Source organism: Nipponia nippon, unplaced genomic scaffold (assembly GCF_047370975.1).
Source record: "Nipponia nippon isolate SJK-2023a ecotype South Korea unplaced genomic scaffold, ASM4737097v1 scaffold_6, whole genome shotgun sequence".
NCBI classification, from domain to species: Eukaryota; Metazoa; Chordata; class Aves; order Pelecaniformes; family Threskiornithidae; genus Nipponia; species Nipponia nippon.
The window spans coordinates 950,489-975,037 of NW_028262380.1; the positions used below are offsets into that span (position 1 = coordinate 950,489).

At 49.3% G+C, this 24,549-nt stretch overlaps 1 protein-coding gene across 8 annotated transcripts in view; it reads left to right on the top strand.

The window, feature by feature from the left end:
* Positions 1-24,549, top strand: part of DYSF (dysferlin) — a 106,140-nt gene that overhangs the window by 56,734 nt on the left and 24,857 nt on the right. For 5 of the 8 annotated variants that reach the window (XM_087736075.1, XM_087736078.1, XM_087736073.1 and 2 more), the window contains 10 exons: positions 2,297-2,359; positions 10,973-11,071; positions 11,783-11,911; positions 13,104-13,259; positions 15,174-15,265; positions 17,546-17,716; positions 18,304-18,446; positions 21,000-21,139; positions 23,231-23,319; positions 23,589-23,684. In XM_087736075.1, coding sequence (XP_087592201.1) covers positions 2,297-2,359; positions 10,973-11,071; positions 11,783-11,911; positions 13,104-13,259; positions 15,174-15,265; positions 17,546-17,716; positions 18,304-18,446; positions 21,000-21,139; positions 23,231-23,319; positions 23,589-23,684 — 1,178 coding nt within the window. The remainder of the gene's footprint in view (positions 1-2,296; positions 2,360-10,972; positions 11,072-11,782; positions 11,912-13,103; positions 13,260-15,173; positions 15,266-17,545; positions 17,717-18,303; positions 18,447-20,999; positions 21,140-23,230; positions 23,320-23,588; positions 23,685-24,549) is intronic. The other 3 variants (XM_087736081.1, XM_087736079.1, XM_087736080.1) reach the window with 1 other exon arrangement.

Genomic DNA, 24,549 nt, shown 5'->3' on the forward strand with positions numbered 1-24,549 from the left:
GAGGGACACACACACACACTTTTATACAGGTGAACACAGCATTTGCTGCTCGGGGGCTGCTCCCCAGCAGTGGCGGAGTGGCACGGGGCTGCGGAGGTCCCTGCAGCTGCCCGGGGCTGTGTCGGAGGAAGGAGTGAGACAGAGGTTTGCAGCTGGAGGGACCCCAGCTCTGCAATAAATACTTTGTTCCCTGGGGCATTTTGAAGCCTATTGAAAGCATCTGCAAACTCGGATCAAACTCAGGGAACAGTTTAAATGGGAGGTGAAAGGATGAGAGGGGGAGAGGGACGAGGCAAAGCCAAAACACTCCGCTGCAGAGGTTTCAAAGTGGAAGACTTTGATATTTCTTTACTGAAACAAACATTTCGCAAACAAAACACCCTGCAATGAATTGAATTATTCAGTTTGACCCCAGATTAATTCTTTTCTGTTTGTTTGTCTTTCACTTTTGCCCTTTGTTTGGGGAGTGGAGGAGGAGGGAGCTTGTTCCTGGAAAGCCAAACCAAAATTCCCACCATCTCCCTCCCTAACCTCTGCATTTTGGCCCTGCATGCTGTTCCTCCCATGCCCACCCTCTCCTGGTGTTGGACATGAGTTGGGATGACTTTTGCTTAGGTGGTCTGACACCCCGCAGCCATCGGGGTCCCTCCACCCTGCTCTGCTCCCCTCCGGGGGGGTTTGGAGGGTGAAGGAGCAGTCCCAGTCTGCAGATGCCATCCTACCCCTTCTCCCTGGGAAAGGCGATGGATCCCAGTCCAGGATCCCATGCCTGGGGCCGCAGTATCCATACCGCTTGCTCTTCCAGTGGTGACCTTGGAAGCAGGAGCCAGGATTGTTCCTGCCTGTGCATGTATGCATGGGTGTGTGTCATTGTGTGGCTCCAAAGCCTTTCTCCCTCCTTGCCAAGCCTGGCTTTGGTCCCTCCTCTGATAGAGGACTGGAACAAAGGATCACTTTGTTGTCCTCATCTGAAACAGAGAAAACAAACAGGCGCAAAACCCCTCTGCTCTGAGGTTGCTGAGTGTGTTGTCCATCTCGTCCAAGTGGGGTGAGAAGTTCAGCTCGAGGTCTGTTTAAAACAAGTCTGTGTCCACATGAACTCCAAACATCATGGTTACAAAACACGAAGAAAAGAAGCTCCTAAAAGCAAAGCAATTTTTCTGCAGCAAGATCTCCTGGGCTAAGCCTTTCTAGTTTGCTTTGCTGGGATATGCACACGGAGCCGGGTGTTGCAAGGGCTGTGCGTGCACAAGTGGCTGCAGGATTTCTTGGGTGACCCAGGTGTGGATCTGCCTGTATTCCTGCCTGCTCTGCACCCGCAGCCTCCCCTTGTTCTCCATGCTCTTTCCTGGGTCCTCATCCCCATGGGAAGCAGAGCAGGAAGGACAACCATGAGGTCCTTCTGCAGCCCCAAGGGATGAACAGGTATTTGTTTCTTCCGATAAAATAGTCATGGAGGAGCTGTTTCCCACTAGCCTCCAAGAGTTTCGTGGGTATCCTAGTGGGAACTGAGCCTGGGGGAATCTTTCCCTCATGAAGCAGCTGTAAATTCAGTGTTTTCAGCTTGACCCAAGGTCTGATACAGGTCTGGTTCAATGGGGTCAAAAGCAGTGCGTTTGGGGACCAGCCCGAGCTGGCGAGCAGCGGGACCGCTGTTGGGCTTGGCCTGATGCTCAAAACCAGATATTTTCTGGTGAGAACATCTCATTTCTCCCCCTTCTCCATCTTGAAGGAAACACACCTTGCAAGACAGAAGCAGAGCTGCTGCTTGCTGCCCAGGGCAGGGGTAGGTGATGGCAGCTCTTGGTTTGCCAAGGACAAACTCGACATTTTGTGCTCGGCGTTTTGTTTGTACCAGACCTTGGTCCTGAGCTCTCCTAATCCCTTTCTGTTAAAACCACCCTGGGTCGGATCCCTCCCTGGCTCCTGCGACGAACTTGGCTCGCTGCGTTTGCAAGTCCTGAGTGTCCGCAGGAGGAGATGCTGTCCTGTGCTGAGAAACATTGACAGCTTTTCTGTAACGTGGGGTTTTGCTGCAGTTTCCCTTCAATACCCCATTTATTCTCTGCAACCATTCAAACCCTGTCCCATTTGCTGAACATCAATGAAAACCCAAACTCTGCTGTCATGGCAAGGATGCCTTGTTTGGGGAGATCTCAACCTCATAACCCAAGGGAGGGGGAAGGTGGCACTGTTTGGGTTCATTCATTTTGTTTCTCCTAAATTGTGCTTTTGCTGATATATGTTAAACATTGTTTCTCTAACCCCATTGATAACCAATCATTTTAATTTGTAGCTTGCAGAGGGTATGACCAGCTCAGCATTAATTAACATACCAGCTTCTCGGGCCCAGCCTCATGTATGTATTGCTTAATTTCTAACTTACTTGCTTGATTAATGGGTTTTATGAATGATATATGTGCATATAGATATTTAAAGATCTGCAAAAATTGAGGCATTTCTTTCTGTGAAAGATCCCCTTGTTGTCCTAGAAAAATGGAAAGTTCATCTTGCTACAGGTGTGTGTGCATTTTAGCAATTGTTTTCCTTCATGCCAAAGAAAATGAGGTCCGTTTTGGGAGGAGGGATGAGGAAGCTTCCTCCTTCTCATCCTTGTGCAGCCATGTACCTGCTCGAGGTCAGATGTCTTCCCAACAGCCTCTGGCTTCCCTGTGCCCGCCAGCAGAGCCTGGTAGGTCGGTGGAGATGGTGTGTCCTGGGTGGCTGCAGTGGCATGGTTGAGGACTTGATGGGACTTCTGCGCTCCACCACGTCCTAGCTCAGGGACCGTGACAAGTCCTAGGATTCATGTTGGTATAAGTTGAACTGTGAAGGTGTTGGCCTTCCATGGGGAGGAGGGTTTCACCCCAAGGAAGGTTTCATCTCACCAGCAGGACTTCGCACAGTCCTGGTTCTTGCAGGTATATAGCCTGGTGTCCTCAAAGCGTGGGGATGAGGGAGATGCCAGGCAGCACCCGAGCAGTGACAAATCCCTCCTTGCAAAGTGCCTCCTGTTCCCTTCATGCATTTTTAATAAGAAAATCAGATGTTTGGGATGTTCCGGGGTTTTGTAAGAAGGGCAGTGAAGCTGCTTTCCTTTCTCAGGGCTGACACTCCAGAGGAGCAATTCTTTTCCATGCCGCAAATTCATCCCTAGCAGGGTAGTGACCTTGGGGCTCTTCACCCCTCTTGATACTGGCCCATGAGTTACAGGACACGGGCCGTTCCTGCCACGAGCCGTGTACCTTCCTCCCATGTGTTTCAGGCCAGAATTAGTTGCGTTGCTTTCCACTTCCTCGCTGCAATGAACAGCTACTTCTTCCCACCGGCCGAACCCAGAGCGGTGCCCGCGTGCTCCAGTCCTGGGCTGTAAAATACCGATGAGTCAGCCCAGACCTTTGGAAGGAGGTCAGCTCAGAGGGGTTATTTATACAGTGTCTTTGGGAGGAATAGACTCCCTTTGAGGTCTGACCATGTGGGATGGAAGGAAAGGTAGATTGGGCTTTCACTTGCTGAAAATAGAGTAAAAACCGAGCAAGCAGAGCACATGAGTAGGGTTGCAGCTTCACGGCAGCTGTAACTTTTGGATTCCCCCGATGGGCATCTTTGTAGGTCTTGGCATAGGGATGGAGGCATGTTTAACGTCCAGCCTATCTCTGTAATATATAGGCATGTGCTTTGTTGGCCCTACGCGCATCTCTCCAGTACCTCGTTTATCCCTTGCACCTGCAAAACGTTGTTCATTGATGCGGCTTCCTTCGTCGCACAGAGAAGACAGATGGGTGGCTGTGCTGGGATGCGGAGTATGGAAACAAAAGCTCCATAAATAGCCTCCCCCCTCCCTCTGTTCATCAGCATCTTTAATTTACATGAATATGTTTTTGGTTTAGTTCAAATAAAATTTTACAAAAAAAAAGAAAAAGAAAAAAAGCTGCAAACCATTAATTTAAAATAAAAGTAACAGAATATTAGGCAGTAGTATACCCATTCTCCTGGCCTTCACCAGGACCCTACAAGAATGGGATTAAATATAATAAACGTCATGCCGTGGAGAGCTGCTGACGCCTCCCAGGGGAAACCATCCTGTTTTGGAAAGTGTGTCATCGAGACGGCCGTGCACGTCTTCCTTCTCGTCTCCTTCTCCTTTATAGCTGGGGAGCTTCTCACGAAAGCAGGAGCTGTGCAATGAGGCATAGGGGCTGCAGCTGGTTAAATATTAGGAAAAAAGCTTTTACAGCCAAAAAGATCCAGCCCGGTGTGGAGTGTGTGAGGGAGCCCCTGAACTTCGCCAGGTTCTGCCTCTGACCATGGTTTTAATGACCCAGAGGAGGGGAAGCGTGATGGGACATCGTGGGCTTGTCCCTCGTGGAGAGCTGAGCTTGCAGATCAGTCTGCCCATCTCCTTGACAGGGTCCACAAGAGTTATTTTTTCCCTTCATCTCGAGCATGTGGGTTGCCTGCCTCCCCAGCAGTGTGGCCTGCGTGTGCTGAGAAACCCGTGAAAAACTCCAGACGCACAAACAACTCTGGAAAATGGGGCAGGCATTGCCAGGGGGACCCAGAGAGCCACCAAGGAGGGTGATGGCCATCGCCTCTGCTCCCTGTGGCAGCCATCCCCTACACCTGCCCGGGGGGGAAGAGGCTGGGGAGAAGTGATGTTGTGGTGGGGACGTCAGGTCAGGGCTGCCAGAGCTGATGCTTCAGGCTCTGCCTGGAGCCTGCACGAATCCAAGCACTTAGTCTGCAATTGTTTGTAACCTAGTTCATAAACCCTTTCTAATCTGGCCTCTCTTTGCACTCCTCTGGTGAAGCTGTTGCCAAAGTCCTCCTAGAAAAGTTCAAGAGTTGGCCCTTCATCCCTCTCTTGTCCCTCCAGAGAATCTTTGGCATAAGCAAAATGAGATAATTTTGCAACACTGATGTTTTGTGGACCCACCTCTCTGCTCCGGATCTGTCCCCTTCCTGCCGCACTGAGATCCTGGCTCATCCCTCCAGTGTTCAAGCGATTCAGTCATGTTTAAAGGGTGAAAGAGAGACTCATGACTTCTTAAAATGTCAAAATAAGCTCTTTCATGAGCCATTTCCCCCTCCCTGCTTGGGAGGAGCACTCTGTAATTATCCACAAAACCCCCTCTCTAATTATCCACAAGATCCCCTCTTTGTTGCCCTGTAAATCCCCTTTTGAAACTGTCAACCATCCTGAGAGCCCCACCTGGGCTTGGCCAGTGTCCCCTCGAAGCTCTCCGAGGATTGAGATGCCATCGCCCTCTGTGTCTGTGCCCCGATGCCCACCAGAGCCCACCAGATGAATCATGACTAAAGCTCAAGTAGATGTAGTATAGATGCCACCACCAGAGCTGGTCACACCAGGATCCCTTTACAGACAAGGGGCTGTAAAACTCTCTGTGCCTTTGGCCTGTTTTTGATATCTGCCTTATGAGCAATATTTACATGGAAACTGTTTGGGGCAGTTTCCCCTCCTTCTTTTCTACAGAGCATAGCACAACGAGAGCTGAATCCCCAGCGAGGTCCCTGCGTGCCAGGGCAGTACTAATAATAAATAAGAGTGTTATTGATTGTTAAGGGCAAGAGGAAAATACAGAAATGCTTCTGAAGAATCACTTTAAAATGTCAGCAGATGCAGCTAGGAATTACCAGAAAGCTGCTTGTGCAAGCAAAGAATAACCACGGTATATCTGGGGAGGATATGTTGCATTTTGCAAAGCAGCTGTTGACCACCAAGGGGCTTTGAGGGCTCTACCCTGCTTTGACAGGGTGGCCTTGTCCATGTCTCCTCCAACCCACGCAGGCTCAGGATCAAAGGGACAGACAGGCTCCTTCTCCTGAGAAGTACAAATGAACTTGCAAGTCCCGTGGAGTGAAAACAGGGGGTTAGCGTGAAAGCCCCGACGCGGGTGGCAGGTGGTGGGAGTGAAGGGACACAGGTTTGCAGGAGAGCTGAGGAGCACCCTTTGCAGAGGACCTCCAGCATGGTTAATGCTCACGCAACTCCTGCATTCCCAGCTGTGAAATGGTCTGGCAAGATCTCCTCTCCACCAGCCTTAGTTTGCTGGAGCAGTACCAGGAGTCAGGCAGTTCACGAGCATCTCCCAGAGGAGAGGAGCTCACGAGGAGCCCTCAGGCACCTCTGAGCTATGAAACTGCAAGGAGGAGCCTCTTTTCTCCCCTGAGAAGCACTATAAGGTGTTTTCTACACAGTTGTTCGTACCATCATTTTGGCTTGCGATGCTTTGGTTGTAAGAAATACAAATAACCCATCAGATGACAAGTTAGCAAAGCTAACTCAAGCCAAAAAAAAAAAAAAATCAAAATCTGTAAACTATTTGGAATAATTGGTTATTTGCTGCGTTTGCTAGTTTCAAGACAGAGCACATATTTTACAGCTTATCCTGTTACTGTTAGTTGGAAGAGCTCTTGGTGTTGGGTATCTTCTGCTGAAAACAGTCGCCAACCTGCTCTGCAGCCCAGCGTTGCCCCCCGCCACGTTCCTGCCGTCATTTTCTCCTGGTGTTTGGTGCACGCTGCCACGGGCGATGGGTGCAAGCCCTCCCAGGCCAATCTGCAAGGCAAGCTGGCTTTCCACCGGCTGGGGCTGTGGAGGAAAGCATCCCCAAATATAAACCATGGGATAGAGAAAAAAATGATGGCAAGAAGGTGCGTGGGAGGCTGCCTTTGGGTGGGAATGGCTAAATGTAGGCTGATTGAACAGGATGGAAAAAAACCCACTGAAAAGAAACAGTTTTCTCCACTTTGAGCAAAATTAACAGTATGGTGAAAAAAAAAAAGGTGAAACAGCCAGAATGGAGAATTTCTCTTTATGAACATCTGACAGTTCATGCCTTGAGGGTTAATGGAAGGACAAGCCAAGTCCTCTTGCAGCCTCCCTGTGTGGATGCATGTGGTTTTCTCCTCCTCCCTCCAGCGCTGCTTTCTGCACGGGGCTGCTCAGAGCTGCTGCAGGTCCCTGGGCTAGGTTGAAGGAACCAGGTAGAAGGACCAGGTTAACCCAAAGACAGGTCCCTCCTGGGGAAGAGGTTGGAGTTCAAGGATGTGGGGAGGTTGTTAGCGTGAAAAAGGCTATTTCCAGCTCCCAAGGTCTGGCAGGCATGAGGTCCCAAGCCCAGTTTGTGACACCTCCACCCTTGGGCAGGGCATGGCCTCCTAGCAGGAAAATCTGATTTTTTTTCTGCCTCCCAGGCACTTCTGCAACTGCTCCTGGTCTGCATTTGTAGGTGATGGAGCCCCTTGGGCAGCAGAGGCTGACATGCCTCCCAGGCATGGGGATAGCTGGCACCTTGCTTGGGTGGTGGGTGGCTGGCGGGCTTCGTTGCAGCCGTTTCGTTGCAGAACCGCCCCGAGGATGCCTCCCGCAGCAGCGAGCCGCTCGGTTTCCTGCCTGGGTGTGCTGACCTCTGGAGCAGCGCTAGGCAGAGCAGCAAAGGGATTTAGGCTGTGGTTGGAAAACCCCAAGGAGCGCAGCTGTGGTGTTTAAAGACATTTTTGTGTTCCCCAGCTGTTTGCCATGGCCTCTCCACTGGAGTTTTCTGTGCCCGTGGGAGGACAGGGCTGGGCTGGGTTAGTTTAGTCGGGTAATGAGCTGAGCTGACCAGGCCACCTTTGTGCTGGAGCAGATGAGGATGCTAACACCACCCTCTCCAAGGCTGAGATGCTGGGTGTCATCTCCTGCGAAAGCGTGGTAACAAACAGCTGGGCAGCTGCATCTATAAATGTCCAAGCTGTTTCTAGAGGGATCTTCTCATCCCAGCTGCAGAGCTTTCCCACAGCAGGAAATCTGCCTCCCAGATGTGAGGTGCGAGCACATTTGAGACTGAGGCAGTGGCTTAGCTTCTTTAGAGGCAATATTTATTATTGCTATAATTATCTATATTCCCACAGGGAAGAGTGTGCAATCACTATGAGAGCAAGCATAAGTATTAAGATTTCAGTTGTCTCATGCCTGCTCTGCTCTCCTGGCTTTGCTGTCTGGATGTTAACCTGTCTGTGCCTCAGTTTCCTCCACATGTAAGGTGATGATAAGGACTAAGTTTCACCAGACGCCAATATGTCTGTTGTGTGGCAACTTCTCAGGTCTCCACACCTCCTTTTGCTCCAGACTGAAATGACCATTTCAACATGTTTTGTGAAAACTGGGTTGTGCTGGACAAGCCCGGACTCCTGCTGTCCCCATCTGGGAACACATCCGATGGGATGGGCTTGGAGTCACACGAAACCCTGGGCAGTGGGGAGAAAATTGCTCTGGCTCAGCCTCCCCGACAAAAACGAGGTTAAAACCGGTGCTTTCCCCACTGGATGAAACAAAATGAGATTGAAGACATCCCGAGAGCTGCTGGGATGACACAGGTCTGCATTTTGGGGTCCAGAGGAGGGAAGAATTTCAATACCCTCAGCAGCAATGTGCATAGCCCTGGGTAAAAATCCTACATGGAGATCAGGCACAGCTTAAACCTCCTTCCCTGTTATCTGGAGGGGGTAAGTAAGCAGCGGCTTCTGGCTCTGCTGAGCCCAAGGCCTGATCCAGAATGCCCTTAGTCTGTGTCTGAGGAGCCTCGTTGACTTCAGAGGGCTTTGCACACTCGATTGAAGTTAAGCATGTGTCTGAGTGCCTTTGCTGTGTCCAAGCCATAATCCCAGAAATGTTTCAAGTGGGAAGTTGCAGCCTGCTGGTGAAATTCTGGTTTCAAAGACTTTATTTTTTTTTTAAATCTGATTTTTTTTATTTTTGGAAACAGCCGTGCTTTTGGCTGTAAGACATTCCTCTCTTCTGGGATGCCCCCCTGGAAGGGGCTCTCCTGCTGCCCCTTTCCTGGGTGCTGACGGAGCTGCTGGAAAACTGATGAAATGATCCCATTCAGGCTCTCACCTGGTGAAATGGTCCTAGATCCTCTTCTGCTGCTCCTGTATTAAATGTTGACCTTTCCATTTTAGCAGAAAATGCCAAAGCTGGGGATGCTGGAGCTTGAAAGGTCTTGGCTTTATCTCAGTACTGAATGGGAAAATGTTTGCCATCCTGACTCCAGTCTCGGGGCATTTGGGATGCAGGTGCCAGCCCACATTACGGTGGTCCCTGCTCTATGGGAGCTGTGGTTGTGGGGGAAGAGGGCATGAGCGGGGATGGGGAGACAGCAAACCTTCTGATAGCCATGACAGTGGCTCGATGCATCGGAGCAAGCTTCTCCCCAAGCCAAAATTTTAGCCATTAGACACTTGGTGTAAAATTTATCCACAAGGGATGCTCACCCGCGGGTGTGTGCCCCATTGCAGCCCCATGGGGTCCATGCGAACGTTGGAGAGGGCATGCAGGATTCTTGATGTCCCTCAGCCACCTGTGCCAGGGCTCAGGGCACAGACCCCGACTCTGAGGACCATCCCATACCATGTCCAAGATAAAACACTGGAGGTGATTTTGCCTATTGCCTGGTTGCTAAATGAAATCCCTGAATTCAGTTGCTCATGTGGTGGAGCCATTGCTTTCCCTGGCTTTCCCATTTCAGGCAAGTGGATTAATGTCCTTCGCTATTAACATTCCAGCTGCTCCCCTTGCCTCCTCTTTTTTTTTTCTTCCCCCCCCTTTTTTTTGTAACATCAGTAGAAATCAGCAAAAATATCTAACCAAATTCTTTGTCTTGGGGCTGCAGAAGATACCATGGGTAAGTCGTCAGATTAGTTTAAGTGCTTTCTTTGTAACTCAGTACCTGTGGAATGTCGTAATAAAGCCATGATGGTCAGAGTGTAGCTTTTTAAACAATAAAACAGGGGAAGCGATGAAAGGCAATTTTTTTTTTTTAAAAAAAAGGGAGGCAGCAGAGGCCTCAGAGTTAATTTATGTAATATTTCTATTAAAAACAATGTCTATTCAAGACAGCAATTTAAAGCCTGCACTGTTGGCTTAAAATATAAATCCAATAAACTTCTATTATGATTCCTCCATTAGGTCAGTGTGATGGAATTTTGTGGACTTCTAAAATAAGACATCATTATTTTTCAGGAATGTTTCATGAATCACAGTCAAAGTCCCTTCATCTTTGCTTGTATAAATTTCAAAAATGGTGCTTTTATAAAATATATGCATTTGCTGAAGCCGGCAACCGGCTTTCTTCTTGGAACAGCATCCTCAGAGCTGAAATCCAGTTTGCATAGCAGATGAGGCAAATGCTCCTTCATGGTGTTGTGGTTGTGGGCTGTGAGGTGGTGGCGCTGAGGCTGTAGGAGATTTGCCCATTTCTTTGTATAATATCAATGAGAACAGAATTACATTATTCCTGAGAGAGGTGCAGCACCTGAGGACCATTTTTTTGAGTGGAAGTATATGCATTTTATGCATTTATTTGTTTGCCCATGTACTTCCTTTGGATGGGGAAGTCGGGTGGTGCTGGGACACAAATCAGAAAGGCAAATCCTGTACCAGAAACCCCAAAACCTTCCAGGTAAAGCCTAAACCAGGGGCTGAGTCCTCCTATCTTCCCTGAATTTCAGACTGGCAGGACCATGTTAGCACAAGAGTTAATTGGTCTCATCCCCTGTGTGGTCTTGCAGTGAGGTCCTGGGAAGACCACCACCCAAACTGGCCAAAATCTGCCCCTGGCCTAAAAATGCTGCACATTTCTTCTTGTGAGCTCTACCTCATCCTCCCATGGAGAATCATCCTCTCTGCTGACAGGTCTAGGTCCATGGTGTTGCTGTGGCTGCAACAGCTGGATTTGGGCTGGAAGCATCCCAAAAGCACCTTTAAACCAGGGAGTGAGGAGCTGCAGGTTGGGTTCATGATAGCTTCATCGCCTCTGCAGGACAGAGACCCAACAAACCCAGGCTGTGCCATGGGGTTGGTGCACAGGGCAGAAGTTCACCTCTAGCAATTATGGGAGATGCTGCTGTCATTGATCGTTGGGGTTTGTTCGTGGAGATGTGTAACTTTGGTTTCTCTTGCTGCCAGGAGGAAGAATTCATTGACTGGTGGAGCAAATTCTATGCTTCCACAGGAGAGAGGGAAAAATGTGGCTGCTATTTAGAGAAGGGCTTTGACACGTTGAAGGTAAGTGGCTTTGGCTCATTGGACTCTCCATGATGTTTTTTCACAAGCTTTGATTTTTTTGAGTGTTTAGGCTTTTTTTTTCTTCTGGGACCAAAAAAAAAAAAATAGATCATTTTCCCTTGAGAGCAGGCACTGTTTTTTTAAAAAAATAACTGTTTTAAAAACTCAGTTTTCTTTGTAAAATCGTTTCTGGTAACTTTCCACTTTGCCGCCTTCAAGAAATTGTCACTTTTCTAAGTGGCAGAGGAGGTGGGGAAGTGCCACCCTGAAAAGTCTTTGGGAACAACAAGGAATGCCAGAGATTGCTTAGGGAAGAGGGAGATTTAGCTACCCTCTTACAAGAATTGCTAAAATTAGCACAGGAGCCCAAACAGGACTAAATGGGGAAGAACTTGCCTGGTCTTAAGGAAAATGTTCTCAGCAGGAAGGTCTCTTTGGCTGATGAAAAACCCTCTGTGACACCTTGGCTTAGTCCAGGTCTTCCATGATGTGCTGTTATTTATTGTAGGGTTGCTCAAGGTCTGTTCTTCATCAATGTCCTGGGGGGGGCAACAAGGGCGACAGGTCCCAGGACTCTGTCCCAGCGGGTGGTATTTCCCCCAAACGGAGGAGCTTGGGTCAAGTCTTGACCCAGATCGGTGGGGACATGCTGCTGGTCTCCCTCTGCCCGGGAACAGTCCCTGCCCTTGCCCCCCATCTCTCCCTCCCCAGGTCTATGAGACGGAGCTGGAGAACGTGGAGGACTTTGAGAATCTCTCCGACTTCTGTCACACCTTCAAGCTGTATCGTGGCCGGTCGCAGGACTCGAATGATGACCCCTCGGTCGTGGGGGAGTTCAAGGTGTGACGGTCTCTCTTTCTACCTGTACCCGGGACCACACTCTGCTGGGTGGAAGGTCGTGCTGCTGAGTGAGATGATGCCAACGGACTATTTTTGAGTAGGAATTCAGTGAGAAATGGGCCATAAAAGCAGACCACTGGGCTTAGTCTGAACAACCTGCCTGTGCAGGTCTGGCTGCTGTATTCCCAGCAGTGAGTGCCTTGCATGCTTCACACCCAGTCTAGGCTGTGTCATCATCCTCCAGCAAAAATCCATCTGGAGCCAATGCTGGATGTAAGTGATGGAGCGTCGTCTTCCTCCGGTGCAGTGGTGGGAGCGTGTGTGAGCACAGATGGTCTCACCAAGCTGGTGCTCAGAGCTCTCCCTTTGGAGGTGTCTGTCCAGCGCAGAGGAGTGATGCATCTTTTGCTCTTTTTAACCTTTAGCCTGTTTGCAAGAGAAGAGGGATTAAATTTTTCTAGGTTTTTTTTTTTTTTCCGATTTCTGGTCTTACTCAACACGCTCCTCCCCCAACAATACGTAGAGACTGATTCCTGCCACTTCACTGGGAGGAAATCAGCTCTGGTGAATAAAACACTTGTAAATTTTTGCATTTTCTCACTCCTCCTCCTGTCCCTCTCTCAGGAACCAGCTGCCTCGTTCAGGCACACTTAAAACTGTCCCTGCAGAGAAAGTCTCAGCCTAAACCTTCGGGGGGCTGATTCATAGCAAGGATCCTTCACACTTCTTTAATAGAGTGAAGGCTCAAAGGACAGTGAAGTACAAGAGGTAAAGGACAAACCCGCCGGAGTGTGCAGACGTAGAGATTGCATCGATGTTCAGGCAAGGGATGAATGACACAGGCAGCTCGCCACCCTGCTCCTGGCTCCTCGGCCACGAAGAGCCTGACAGGACATGGTCTGGTCTAGTAGACAGAAGAGGGTCAGGATCCCAGCATTGTAGTAGTTGTAGATGTCCCATCCCTGGAAACATTCAAGGTCAGGTTGGACAGGGCTCTGAGCAACCTGATCTGCTTGAAGATGGCCCTGCCCATTGCAGGGGGGTTGGACTAGATGACCTTCAAAGGTCCCTTCCAACCCAAACCATTCTATGATTCTGTGATTCTATGCAACCATTCAGACTGTTGTTGCAAGCCTGGTGACATGAGACATGTGGGTGTGCAAGCACAGCTGAACACATCTGTCCTTCACAGGGTTCGTTCAAAATTTACCCTCTCCCAGATGACCCGCGAGTCCCGGTGCCACCTCGGCAGTTCCACCAGCTGCCAGCCAGAGGACCCCAGGAGTGCCTTGTCAGGGTCTACATCATCCGGGCCTTCGACCTCCAACCCAAGGATGCCAATGGAAAGGTATCCTGCTGGGGAAAGCTCTGGTGGACCTCAGTGTTGGGTCATGGGGTGGGGTCTTTCAACAGGTCAGCCTTAATTGATCAAAATTTGCATATATGGTTTAAAATTTAGAAACAACAGTGACAGCAAAAAGGAGAAAATCTACCCCTTCTTTCTGCCTCCATTGCAACATTTGGGAATCCCAGGAGCCAACACTTCCTCCATCCTGAGGGATTTTTCAGTAGGGCTAGTTAAAATAGCTAAATGAGTTGTTTTTTTTTTTTTTTTTTTACCTTGGTGCCAAAGGAAACAAAATCATGTCTTTCACATGACTGCTTTTTGCAAAGCTTTTCCAGTCTGGAAGAAAAATTCAGTGCAAAAAGAAAATTGTGTTGGTTCAAAAAGAAAATGTTCATTTTGTTTCATTTTTCAAAAAAACTCAGGGAAAAATCTGTCTTAACTCTCTTTGTTCCACTGGAAAATAGGGAAAAAGTAAAAAAAAAAATATGGGGAATAGTTTGACATGAACAAAACCCCCCGCTTTTTAATCTGCCCAGTTTTTGAAAATGGACTTGGAATGAAAGTTTTCAATTTCTTAGAAATCTCCCGTGAGAGACTCCTACTGATCAAAAAGAAGGAGTAGAAAAAAATGCTTTTTTTACACTGAAAACTGAAACCAATCCAAGTTTGAAGCACAATCTTTCCCTCTATGCTGCGATGTCTCCGAAAGCTCATCACAGTCAAGGGGAGACAACAGGAGAGCCCTGGATGCCCAGTCCATCCTCACACTGCCGACCTTCCCCAAGCACTGCTTTGCCATCCTTTGCTTCCTAAAAAAAATCTACAAGTCAAGGAAAAGTGATGAGGAACTTGGCCTGGGTGTTTTTTCCAGGGACAATAACTAGCCAACGTCTTTCCCATTTTTTAATTTTTATTTTTATATTTATTTTTATTACTTTTACTTTTACTTTTACTTTTACTTTTACTTTTACTTTTACTTTTACTTTTACTTTTACTTTTACTTTTACTTTTACTTTTACTTTTACTTTTACTTTTACTTTTACTTTTACTTTTACTTTTATTTATTTTTATTTTTATTTATTTGTTTTTCTTTTTATGTGAGCTGAGTAAGATGGTGGGTCCCTCTAGGTACTGGACTCAAGCTGGGTGACATCTTTTAGGTGAAGTTGTGTTTTTTCTTTTTTTTCTTCTCCTGGCAAAAATGCTGACTTGAGTTAATTTAGCCACTTTTCAAATTTATGCTGGTTTCCCAGAATAGTTTTAGTTGTGAGAGAGAGGCTTAAAAACTTGCTAAAAATATAAGAATATCTGATACAATTTTTAGATGCCCAATGAGGCTTTACGTTAAAGTATGCTTCCATTTTATTTTTTTTTTAAATTTGTTGCAGCATCTTGGAAATAAATGGTTTTGAACCACATTTTTTGAAACAAAATATTTTTCCTTTGACATTTTAGTCCCCTACATTTGTAAATCTATATTTGAGTAGACCTCAAACTTAAAAAATTATGATCTTGATGGAACCCCAAATAGATGACTCAGATGAGAACGGGAACATCCAGAGGACTTCAGAGCAAGCCCAGTCCATTAAACAAGCCATAAGTAGGTTTTTTCATGCTCTTTTATTGCTTTTCCATCCCATGGACTTCAGCAGGGCTTGGACTCTTGTCCCACACTGCTAACTGGTCCTTCCATCATCCCCAAAAAGGAATTGCAGTGCAGGTAGCTCTTGCTGATGGTCACAGACTTGTAGTAATGAGTTAATGGTCAGACTGTCCTGTCCTTGAAAACAGGTGTTTGTCAAGGGCAGTGGAAGATCCTGCTTGCAGGGACAAGGGGAGACAGAGTTGTTCCTTCGCCATCAGTATTGCTGTGCAGTGACTCTTTCTTGCATTTATTTTCATGCCCATCCTCAGTGCGATCCCTACGTGAAGATTTCAGTGGGAAAGAAATCCATAAATGACCAAGAAAATTACCTCCCCTGTACACTGGAGCCTGTCTTTGGAAAGTAAGTTTTGATTCAGTTGGAGTCCATGTGATTTCTTATGTCATATTGAGGGAACAGGGCCGGGCCAGCCAGAGCTTCCCATTCCAACCTGTATTCAAGACCAGGTTGGACGGGGCACTGAGTAACCTAACCTAGTTGAAGATGTCCCTGCTCATTGCAGGAGGGTTGGACTAGATGACCTTTAAAGGTCCCTTCCAACCCAAACTATTCTGTGATTCCCATGGTGTGCTCTCACCTCATGTCCAGACTTGCTGAAGTGAGTCTGGCCTTGGCTTGACCACTGTCCTACCCACCATGGCTCATGTTCATCTTCTCCCTGAGACTTTTGAGCTGCGGTGCATGGACTGGGTCTGCTCTGTCATCAACGGAGACATCAGGAGGGTTGTTTAGACCTGAGATTCCCTTGTGGAGGCATCTGCCTTATCCCAGTGACGGCAGAGAGAGTCTGGGGAAACTCTGCTCCTCATTTAGGCGCTTTGGTTAAAAGTCTGAAGAAAAGACACGATGAATGGAGACCTGTTTGATTAGGCTGTGGCATGGGACACCTCAAGATCAGATGCCCTGAAAATTATCTACAAACATGATATGGGCTGGTTGAGTTGTTTGCCTCACAGTAGGGCCACAAACTTCTGAAAAAAGGCAAAAGATAACATTGTTTTCAGAAAAAAGTATTAATCAGAGCCAGAAAGCACCATAGGGACAAGGCAAAGTGAAGGGAGGTAGAGGAAAACCTAGTTCTTAGCCTCGACATGCTTATAGGAATTTGGTCTCCCAGAAAAGCTGGGATTAGACGTAGGGGGTTATGCTTCAGCACAAACAGGGGTCAAGCCCCACTCCACATGACGTCCAGCTGGTTTTCTTAGGCGGCTTTCGCCAGCTCAGGATGTCAATGCCGTGACACCTTCCCAACAAAGCAAGATGGAGAGGGCAATACACCGTCTGCAAGGATGGAGGAAAAGGCAGTGGGATGGCGAGGGTGATGCTGGTGAGACCGTGGAGGACAGTGTGCATTAGACAAGCCGTTTCCTCTTCTTCGGAGGTGGCACCTCTGCTTTTCCTACGGTGAATGGAAAGTGGTTGCTCCCCATTTAGCGTGAGGGAGCCCTGGTCTCCGGTGGGCCAGGACCTACTGCCCTGTCGCAGAGCCCACAGCCAGACTCTGGTGAGCTCTGCTTGGCAGAGCAAGTCCTCCTTCGCCAAGCCTGGCTCCTGGCCAGAGGCCGTCTAGACAGCCTGCTGCACCTCCCGCCCGGTCTTTAAAGCAAGATGTAAAACCGAGGTCCTGGCTGCTGGCGGCTATTAAACCTCTTGTTTCACGAGCTTTTCCCTGGGCGGCTGGCCGCCATCCAGCTTTAGCTAATTACTTTCTGCTGACCCCAGTTCCTCCTGCACTCTTAATTGGTGGCATAATCACTCACTTCCCCTCCTTAAAAGCTGCTGCGGGGTGGGTGCTGGCGGCGGGAATGGGCATTGTGTTTCTCCCCAGCGTTGCCTGCCTTTCAGCAGCAGGTGGAGGGGTTCCTGGTAGTGCTGGGACAGACCTGGAACTGTACTGCTCACCCTGTCTTATCACCTTCCACATTGCTGACATCCACAAGCACCGGCTCGGTCTGGATCAGGGTGTTGCGTTTTGATGGGGTCTTGGTGCTTTGTCTCTTGCCATCCTTTATTTGAAGAGGGAGAGGCAGGTTTGCTCTTGCTTTATATTATGTCAGGATGTGGACTGTGGTGTAATGATGGCAGAGGAGACAGCACACAAAAAAGGTGTTTAGAAGCAGGGGGAGAGGACAAGGAGGCTTTGGGGGGTCAGTCTCATGCCTACCACAAGCTTGGCCCAGGCAGGCTTGACTCCTGTTTTGGACATTTGCTCTTTGGGCTCAAAGAGCAGATGGTTTTCCAAAGCTGTCATTTCTCCCCCTTTCAAATTCCATGGCAATGATGATGCCTGACTCTCGCCTGCTGCTCTTTTCCCTGGATATTGCATTGACCACTGTCATGTCCAATTAGCAGATGCAGAAACTCAGCAGGGGCAAAATTTGCTTGAGAGTAATTCAACCAGGCAAAGAGAAACCCAAAGCATGCTTGCTTAGTGCATATCCACAAGCTAAACCATTATAACACAGGACGAATAGTACTGGACCAACGCGGCAAAGATGCGCAGCACGTGTACTGTCCTTCCTGGCACTGGTGGGTTGGGATGGTGTGCGGGTCCGTTTCCCATGGGGCACTCAGCAGCATGAACCTCCACCTCATGGGTATTTCTCGGCTCCTGTTGCACAGGATGTTTGAGCTGAGCTGCACTCTGCCCCTGGAGAAGGACTTGAAGATCACACTCTACGACTACGACCTCCTGTCGAAGGATGAGAAGATTGGGGAGACCATCATAGACCTGGAGAACCGGTTCCTGTCAAAATACGGGGCGCGCTGTGGCCTCCCCCAAACCTACTGCGTGTAGGTACCTCTGTGGGCTCAGGCAGTGGGTCCCTCTAGCTGCCAGGGCTGCATGGTGCCGAGCTGGCTGTGGGGACCAGGGCGATGCCTCAGCCCATGGGTCTGCTGGCCCAGGGTTGTCCCAGGCGGACCTGACCAGTGCTGTATTTCACCACAGAGGTTTCTAGAGAGACAGATTTACACCAGAGAAACGCCACTTTTAAGGAACCTCCCTGAGCCCTGGCTCTCCTCCAGAAATGTGAAATGCTTCAAATAACAGAAATCTCCTTGGGGAGATCCTGTTACGTCCCTGATGCCTCTTGGGCACACTGTGGTGAGGACGCCGCCCATGCACGGGGCCAGCTGAAGGGTGACCTGGTGGGTCTGAGGGGGCTATCAGGGCACCCCAGCCCTGCAAGCCGGGGCTGAGCCGGGTGTGAGACATGCAGCCCCGTTCACCAGTGGGCCAAGGCAAGCACAGGTTTGGAGCTGGCTGCACCTTCCTCAGACAAGCCCGCTTTGGTGTAATGCTGAGGCTGCCCCTTGTTGAGACTGGAAGATGTTTTATCACATGTTTAGCTGCTGTTTTTCCGCCTGTTTGGTTTCAGCTCTGGACCCAACCAGTGGCGAGACCAGCTCCGTCCTTCCCAGCTGCTTCACCTCTTCTCCCTGCAGCACAACTACAAGGCTCCCACCTACAAGTCCGACCGGGTCATCTTCAGGGAGCAAGAGTACATCCTCTCTGAACTGGGTAAGGTAACGGGGCTGCTTCGGGGTTGCAAATAGCTTTCCTTTATCCAGAGCAAGACATGGAGTTGGAGGTCATGAACATATCACGGTGGGGGGTTATCATGGAGGCCAGGACTGGGTGATGGGCACATCCCCATCCTCCTCACCTTGCTGTCCAGGTTGGCTCTGCCCCTTTCCCAAGCTTGGCTCTGCCCCAAAGGCTGCAGGTTGCAGTTGGATCTGCACCAAACCCCAGAGTTCAACCCAGACCTGCAATCCAGCCACGTTAACTTTGGCCTTGAGTGACTGCCCTTTGCTGCTTGCAGCAAACCCAATACACACAGGCTGGGAGCAGCAGAGTCCCTTGCAGCCAGAAAGGCTCCAGCCTGATCTTCCAGCTGCTGCTTGGGCTGCAGGAGCAGTTGTGCTGTTTGCATCTCTGCGTTTCGGGGCTGGAATCACTAGAGGGAGACAATATCATACACACGGTGCCCAGCGTATCGCACCGCGGCTCGTGTCTCGGGGGGCGAGGTGTGCTCTAGCTAGAAGTTCAAAATCAGCCTCTGCCAGCAAGGAGAAAATATCATCGGGAGGCATTTTCTTGTTTGCAAAAAAACCCACAACACTGACACCTGCAATATCCTGGGCGTCAACTCATGCCCGTCTGACTGGCATCCTTGGGAGCAGAAGTTTGCCTTTTAGAGAAAAGTCTGCTTTAAAGCATGGAAGGGGTGTTTTGGCCCAGGGAGGAGGTGAAATCCCACTGTATGGCCCAGGAGCTGCAGTTTGACTTTGTCAAGGCCACTGCAGTATTGCAGAGCCATCAAGGAAGACTTGGCCTGCAGAGGCACGAGACGGCACAGCCCAGGGCTGATCCCCCACCCTCCTCTTGGGAATCAAGGCACAAATTCATGGTTCTCCTCTCAGGAGGAGGAGGAGTGGGGAAGCAATGGCTCCTTCGCAGCCTCTTGTTATGCGAAAGGTTTTCAGCAAGGACTGGAAAGGTGTTAAACCGAGCGGGGTCTTCCCCCCTCTCCCAGCCCCTGCCTTTCACCTTCCTCTGCTTTAATGGCAATCAGTTCAAAAAACAGAACAAAGTCTGATGCTTGACCTCAAGGAGATCTGGAAACCAGCTGTGTTCGCAGAGCAATGTCAGATCTGAACCTGGCGGTATAAAGTGAAGCTATTAAACACGAGAGCATGGGTTTTACAAGCACTGCACCCGGACCATTATTCCATAACCCCCACATTTGTTGTTTTCTGAGAGGGGCTTTTTCTTTTTCCTGTGCATACACACACACACACACACATGCACGCTCGCCAGGTTTCCACTGCTTGGGAAATAGCCCATATGTCTGAAGTTAACCACTTCAAGATATTGCCAAGAAAGGAGCTGGGATATATCACCTGAAAGTTGCAGAGCTGTAATAATATTTATAGAGCGCATTTCATTTCAAAGGTCCTCAAGGGTGCATGGCCTTGAAACGCTGTGGCTGAAAGGCAGCATCCCGGGGATGATGTCCTCTACCAGCCCCAGCATGGCATGTGGGGATGGGGAGGCAGGAGCAGGCTCAGCCGAGGCCAAGCTGACCATCCTTCGTACCTGGGTGTAACAAGGGATCCTGAATGCCGGGACAGAGAAGGCAAAGATGTCCATTATTGATAGGTCTTGTCTGACCTGTTTGTGGAGGGATTATGGTCTGGCATGGAGTGGGTTGAGGAGGTGGGGATGGTTTCAGGTCTGCTCATAGACGGCTTGGTGTTTGCTGCGGCTGTTGTGCTCTGTTCCGTTTTGCTGAAAGACCACAAATACCCCTGTGGGAGCAGTGAGGACCGGAGCAGGGACTAGGATCAGCCACTGAGCTGTGCTGGTGGTGCCTGCATGGCCATCTTTTTCCCTTCATTTCTGTCTTTCACCCTGAACCCACCAGAGAAGAAGCGGGACCCTGCAGGGAGCTCATTCCCACTACATTCCTCTCTGCCCAGCTGAAGATCCTGGATGGTTTTAAATGATGGCATTTAAACAATATCCATCACACGAGTGCTTGCAAATTGCACCAGAGCAGACCCTTTCATCTCCTCCCCCTGAAGAGCTTTGATCACACATTAGATAAAGCTCTGCGGGGGGTGGGAATGGCAGCAGAGCAGCAGCATGGGCTGGAGGGCTGCTGGGGCCCCTGCAGCCCCAACTGCTATGATTTTAAGGGGCCTGAACCCTTGAGCAGGATCAAAGACTGGCCTCTCCTTTCCATGTGCTTCAACTTGGTCCTTGCAATGTTTCCTTTGCTGTGATCTGGGGGGGGACTTGCACAAGAGTCCCCACACAGGTCCCTGCCCCATTGCACAGGGGTTTGCCCACATGTCCCACTGGGAACAGGTTGCCCTATGTCCCGGAGGGTTTGTGATAATGGTGGATTTGCAAACAGAGGCTGCACTCCTCCTGCTCGCTCCTGGCTGCCGCGAAGCTGTTGGGCTTGTGCTTGCTCCCTTGCAGAGCTCCCACGGGGCAGTCAGAATCCGGCCCTGCACAGCCGTGGCCATGGCATAACGCTGCTCTTTGTCTGCTCTGTGGCAGAGGATGGCAAACCCCTCAACCCCCACCTGGGGCCGGTGGAGGAGCGTCTCGCCCTGTACGCGCTGCGGAAGCAAGGGCTGGTGCCAGAGCACGTGGAGACGAGACCTCTTTACAGCCCTCTCCAGCCAGAAATCGAGCAGGTGAGTGGTGTGACGGGTCCAGGACAAGACCAAGAGCATCATCTCCTTTCGATCCAATGCTAACCAGGTGGCTGGCTCACTGCGGAGCCATGCGGGGGATCCCTGCCCCAGGAGAGGGAGGGGAGTCAGCTTGTAGGACAGAGCAGAGCACTGGCTATCAAATGCAGGCTGGAGTTCAGCTCCGTGGCTGACTTGCTCAGGGTGCTTGGGGAGATCGATTCCAGCCTCCCGTATTCATTTTCATCGCCATTTGCTCACAATTTTTTTTTTTTTTGAGAAAGCCATTTCTGATCTGAAAGTCCTAATGCAGAATTCTTCTATAACGGTAATGACACCGCAGGCTCCTTTGGCAATGCAGCAGTGTGATTTCTGCAGCATGAACCCGCCCTTGGCGGTGTAAAGTGTTAGTACTGTTGCAGACTGGATGTTTTTAAGCCAAATGAAAACTAAATGGGCTTCCATCCAAAACCAATCAAAATCCAGGTATCTGTACTTAGCCTAACCCTTTTTCTTTGATTAACACATATGTGTAATTTATGCATTTGGATCAAAAAATGCTGCTTCCTGAAGAGCAAAATGATTAATTATCATCTGCCATGCATGTTCCAGTTGCATTGCAAAGGCAAAGTTTCAAGAGCCCGGCTCTGCAGCTGGTGTAAATGTGCACAGCCACCGGTCTGCACCATTTCAGCCCTTTCCTGTCTGTGGTTCATTTTTAACCAGACCACCTCCCCAGTGGTGGGAGAGGAGAGCTGCTGGCAGAAATAAATGCACTGGCAGCTACTCCAACACCTTTTCATGTTAAATCATCCAATGAAAATGATGATTAGAGGCAGGAGATGGCTGCTATCAGGTGACCAGTGGGTCTGTGCTGTTCTTACAGCTGCAGGTGCCATGGACTTGTTGGACCAGCCATGGAGACTAGCAAGGATGCTTCCTCCATGACATGGGGTTGTGTATGGGCAGAGCAGTTCGGGTCTGCCCTGCACCGGTGCTGCTATCCAAGGGCATCCATAGGGGTGATGCTGGGCCCAGGGGATTAACCTCTGTGACTCAGTACATGCTGCATTCAGGGCAGGTCCCAAAAGCATGGCTCTCTCCCGCCGCAAAGCCACAGAACAGGCTGGCTCTATCGGGCTGTTTGTAGTGAGCTAAAAGCCAGGTTGGGCTTTTAAAGTTTTCTGCTGAAATGGAAGATTTTCTTGCCAAAACGCAAGCAAACCACAAACCCCTCTGTGATGGGCTGATTGTCAAAGGATTGCTTTTTTTTTTCTTTCAGCCCTTGAGACTGCACAATAAAATATTTTATTGGCACCCATTGGTGTTTTACAGTAAAAGAGACCACCTAAAAACACCCTCCCTGAGAATTCAGCTGCATTTCTGCTGCTCTCTCCCTGGAAGGATTTTGTGAAAGTGGAATTAGATTCCCCTCTCCTTGTCCCATCCTCCACTCCCATGGTCAGAAACTCATAAACCAGCTGTCCAGCTGGTGACAACTGGTGACACCATGGAAAACAAGTGAGCTGCTTGCTTCTCCAACACCTCCCATGGGCCTAGTCTTTAGTCTGTCCCTATGTAAAGGTAGTCAGCCACGGAGAGTAAAGCCAGAGTGCACCTTCACCTTGTCCAGACCAACCACTTATATATCGCAAGCCATTAACGTATACGCAGCTATCACTAAAATAATTTTAATATAATACTTAATGCCACTTTTCCATTAAGGAAACCTTAGTTTTCAACTAAGGAACATTGGAGCACTTGGTATTTTCTCTCTCCACTACTAGGTCTTACCAAGAAGGTGAAGGTAACCCAGTTAGGAGGCTGACCAGGCTTCATGTGTCTTTCATAAAATCATAGAATCACAGAATGCTTTGGGTTGGAAGGGACCTTTCAAGGCCATCCAGTCCATCCCCCCCGCAATTGGCAGGGCCATCTTCAACCAGATCAGGTTGCTCAGAGCCCCATCCAGCCTGGCCTTGAATGTTTCCAAGGATGGGGCATCTACCACCTCTCTGGGCAACCTGGGCCAGTGTTTCACTACCCTCATTGTAAAAAATTTCTTCCTTATATCTAGTCTTTCTTCCCATACAGGGAAAGCTACAGATGTGGGTAGACCTGTTTCCGAAATCTCTGGGTCAGCCTGGCCCCCCTTTCAACATCACACCACGCAAAGCCAAGAGGTAACTTGTTTTTTGTTTCTTACTCAGTGTGGTCCTGGTTCCAGCACTTTCTGTTTGTGAGGGGAGAGGAGGGGACCTGGAGATGTCAGACGGGGAGGGATTCACCTGCGTAGCTGAGAAACATCTATGTGGGCTCATCTTCAGAGAAAGATGACTCATGTCTTAGCTCCTTCAGCTAAATAGCTGAGTAGCACAACCAGGCTGTCTAGGCGGGCTCTGGACCAAGATTTCCACCCTGTCATGTTGCTTTTGTTCCCGGGGCTGTCCAGGTTCTTCTTGCGCTGCATCATCTGGAACACCAAGGACGTCATCCTCGATGACCTCAGCATCACCGGGGAGAAGATGAGTGACATCTACGTCAAAGGGTAAGCCACCCCGCTTCTGTGTCCTCTGGGTGCTGTAGCCCGAAGGCACAGGAGCAGCAGTAAAAGAGTTAACATGGCCTTTGCATCAACATTGCTGTGGTAGACACGAACTCCCACTGGGATGAAGGGGCCATTCACACCTCTCCAGCTATGGATCCGGCTTCTTGGCAGACACGTCTCTGCTGGGCTCATAACTGCTCCACGATGTCAAGTTTTTCTTTGCATCTCTTGGATGCTTACATGACAATATTTACCTTGAGAGAGATAAGATGTGGGGAAGCAGCCTAGCCATTGGAGAGAGGGGCACGTAGTCTGCATTCACACTGCCTGCTCCTTCCCACCTCCTCTCCTGGGACAGCCATGGGCTTGTTCCATATACATAGGTTCGCTTGTTTGCATAGCTGCTTTTTTTGGAATTCCCTTTTTTCCTTGAAACACACAAAAATGTGGCAACCAGCAGTAACTCCTCTGGCACATTCCCTTCTCTGCCTGACTCCATTTATGTTTTATCTTGTGTAAAATGGTGCAATCCCAGCCAAGGGACTTACTTATTTTGTGCGTTCTTTGGATTTATGGACAGGAAGAGGTAGGATTTTGAAACAGACTGTAAATCCCTTTTTTACAATCCCGATTTTCCTCCTGTAAATCCAGAATGCACGCTGCTTACCTGGTATTCACATCAAGTGCATTGTTATCAGCTCCAGCTAAGCTGCTCTGCGCATTTCGGGGCTCTGAAATAGTGGTGCTTGCAGGGTGTTACTGGGAAAGTGAGAGCATCCAGTGCTTGCTGCTATCCCTCGCCTGGCTTTTAGCATCCCCAATGGCCAAGCAAATCTCACGGTGCTGTAAATGAGTTAAAAACTTG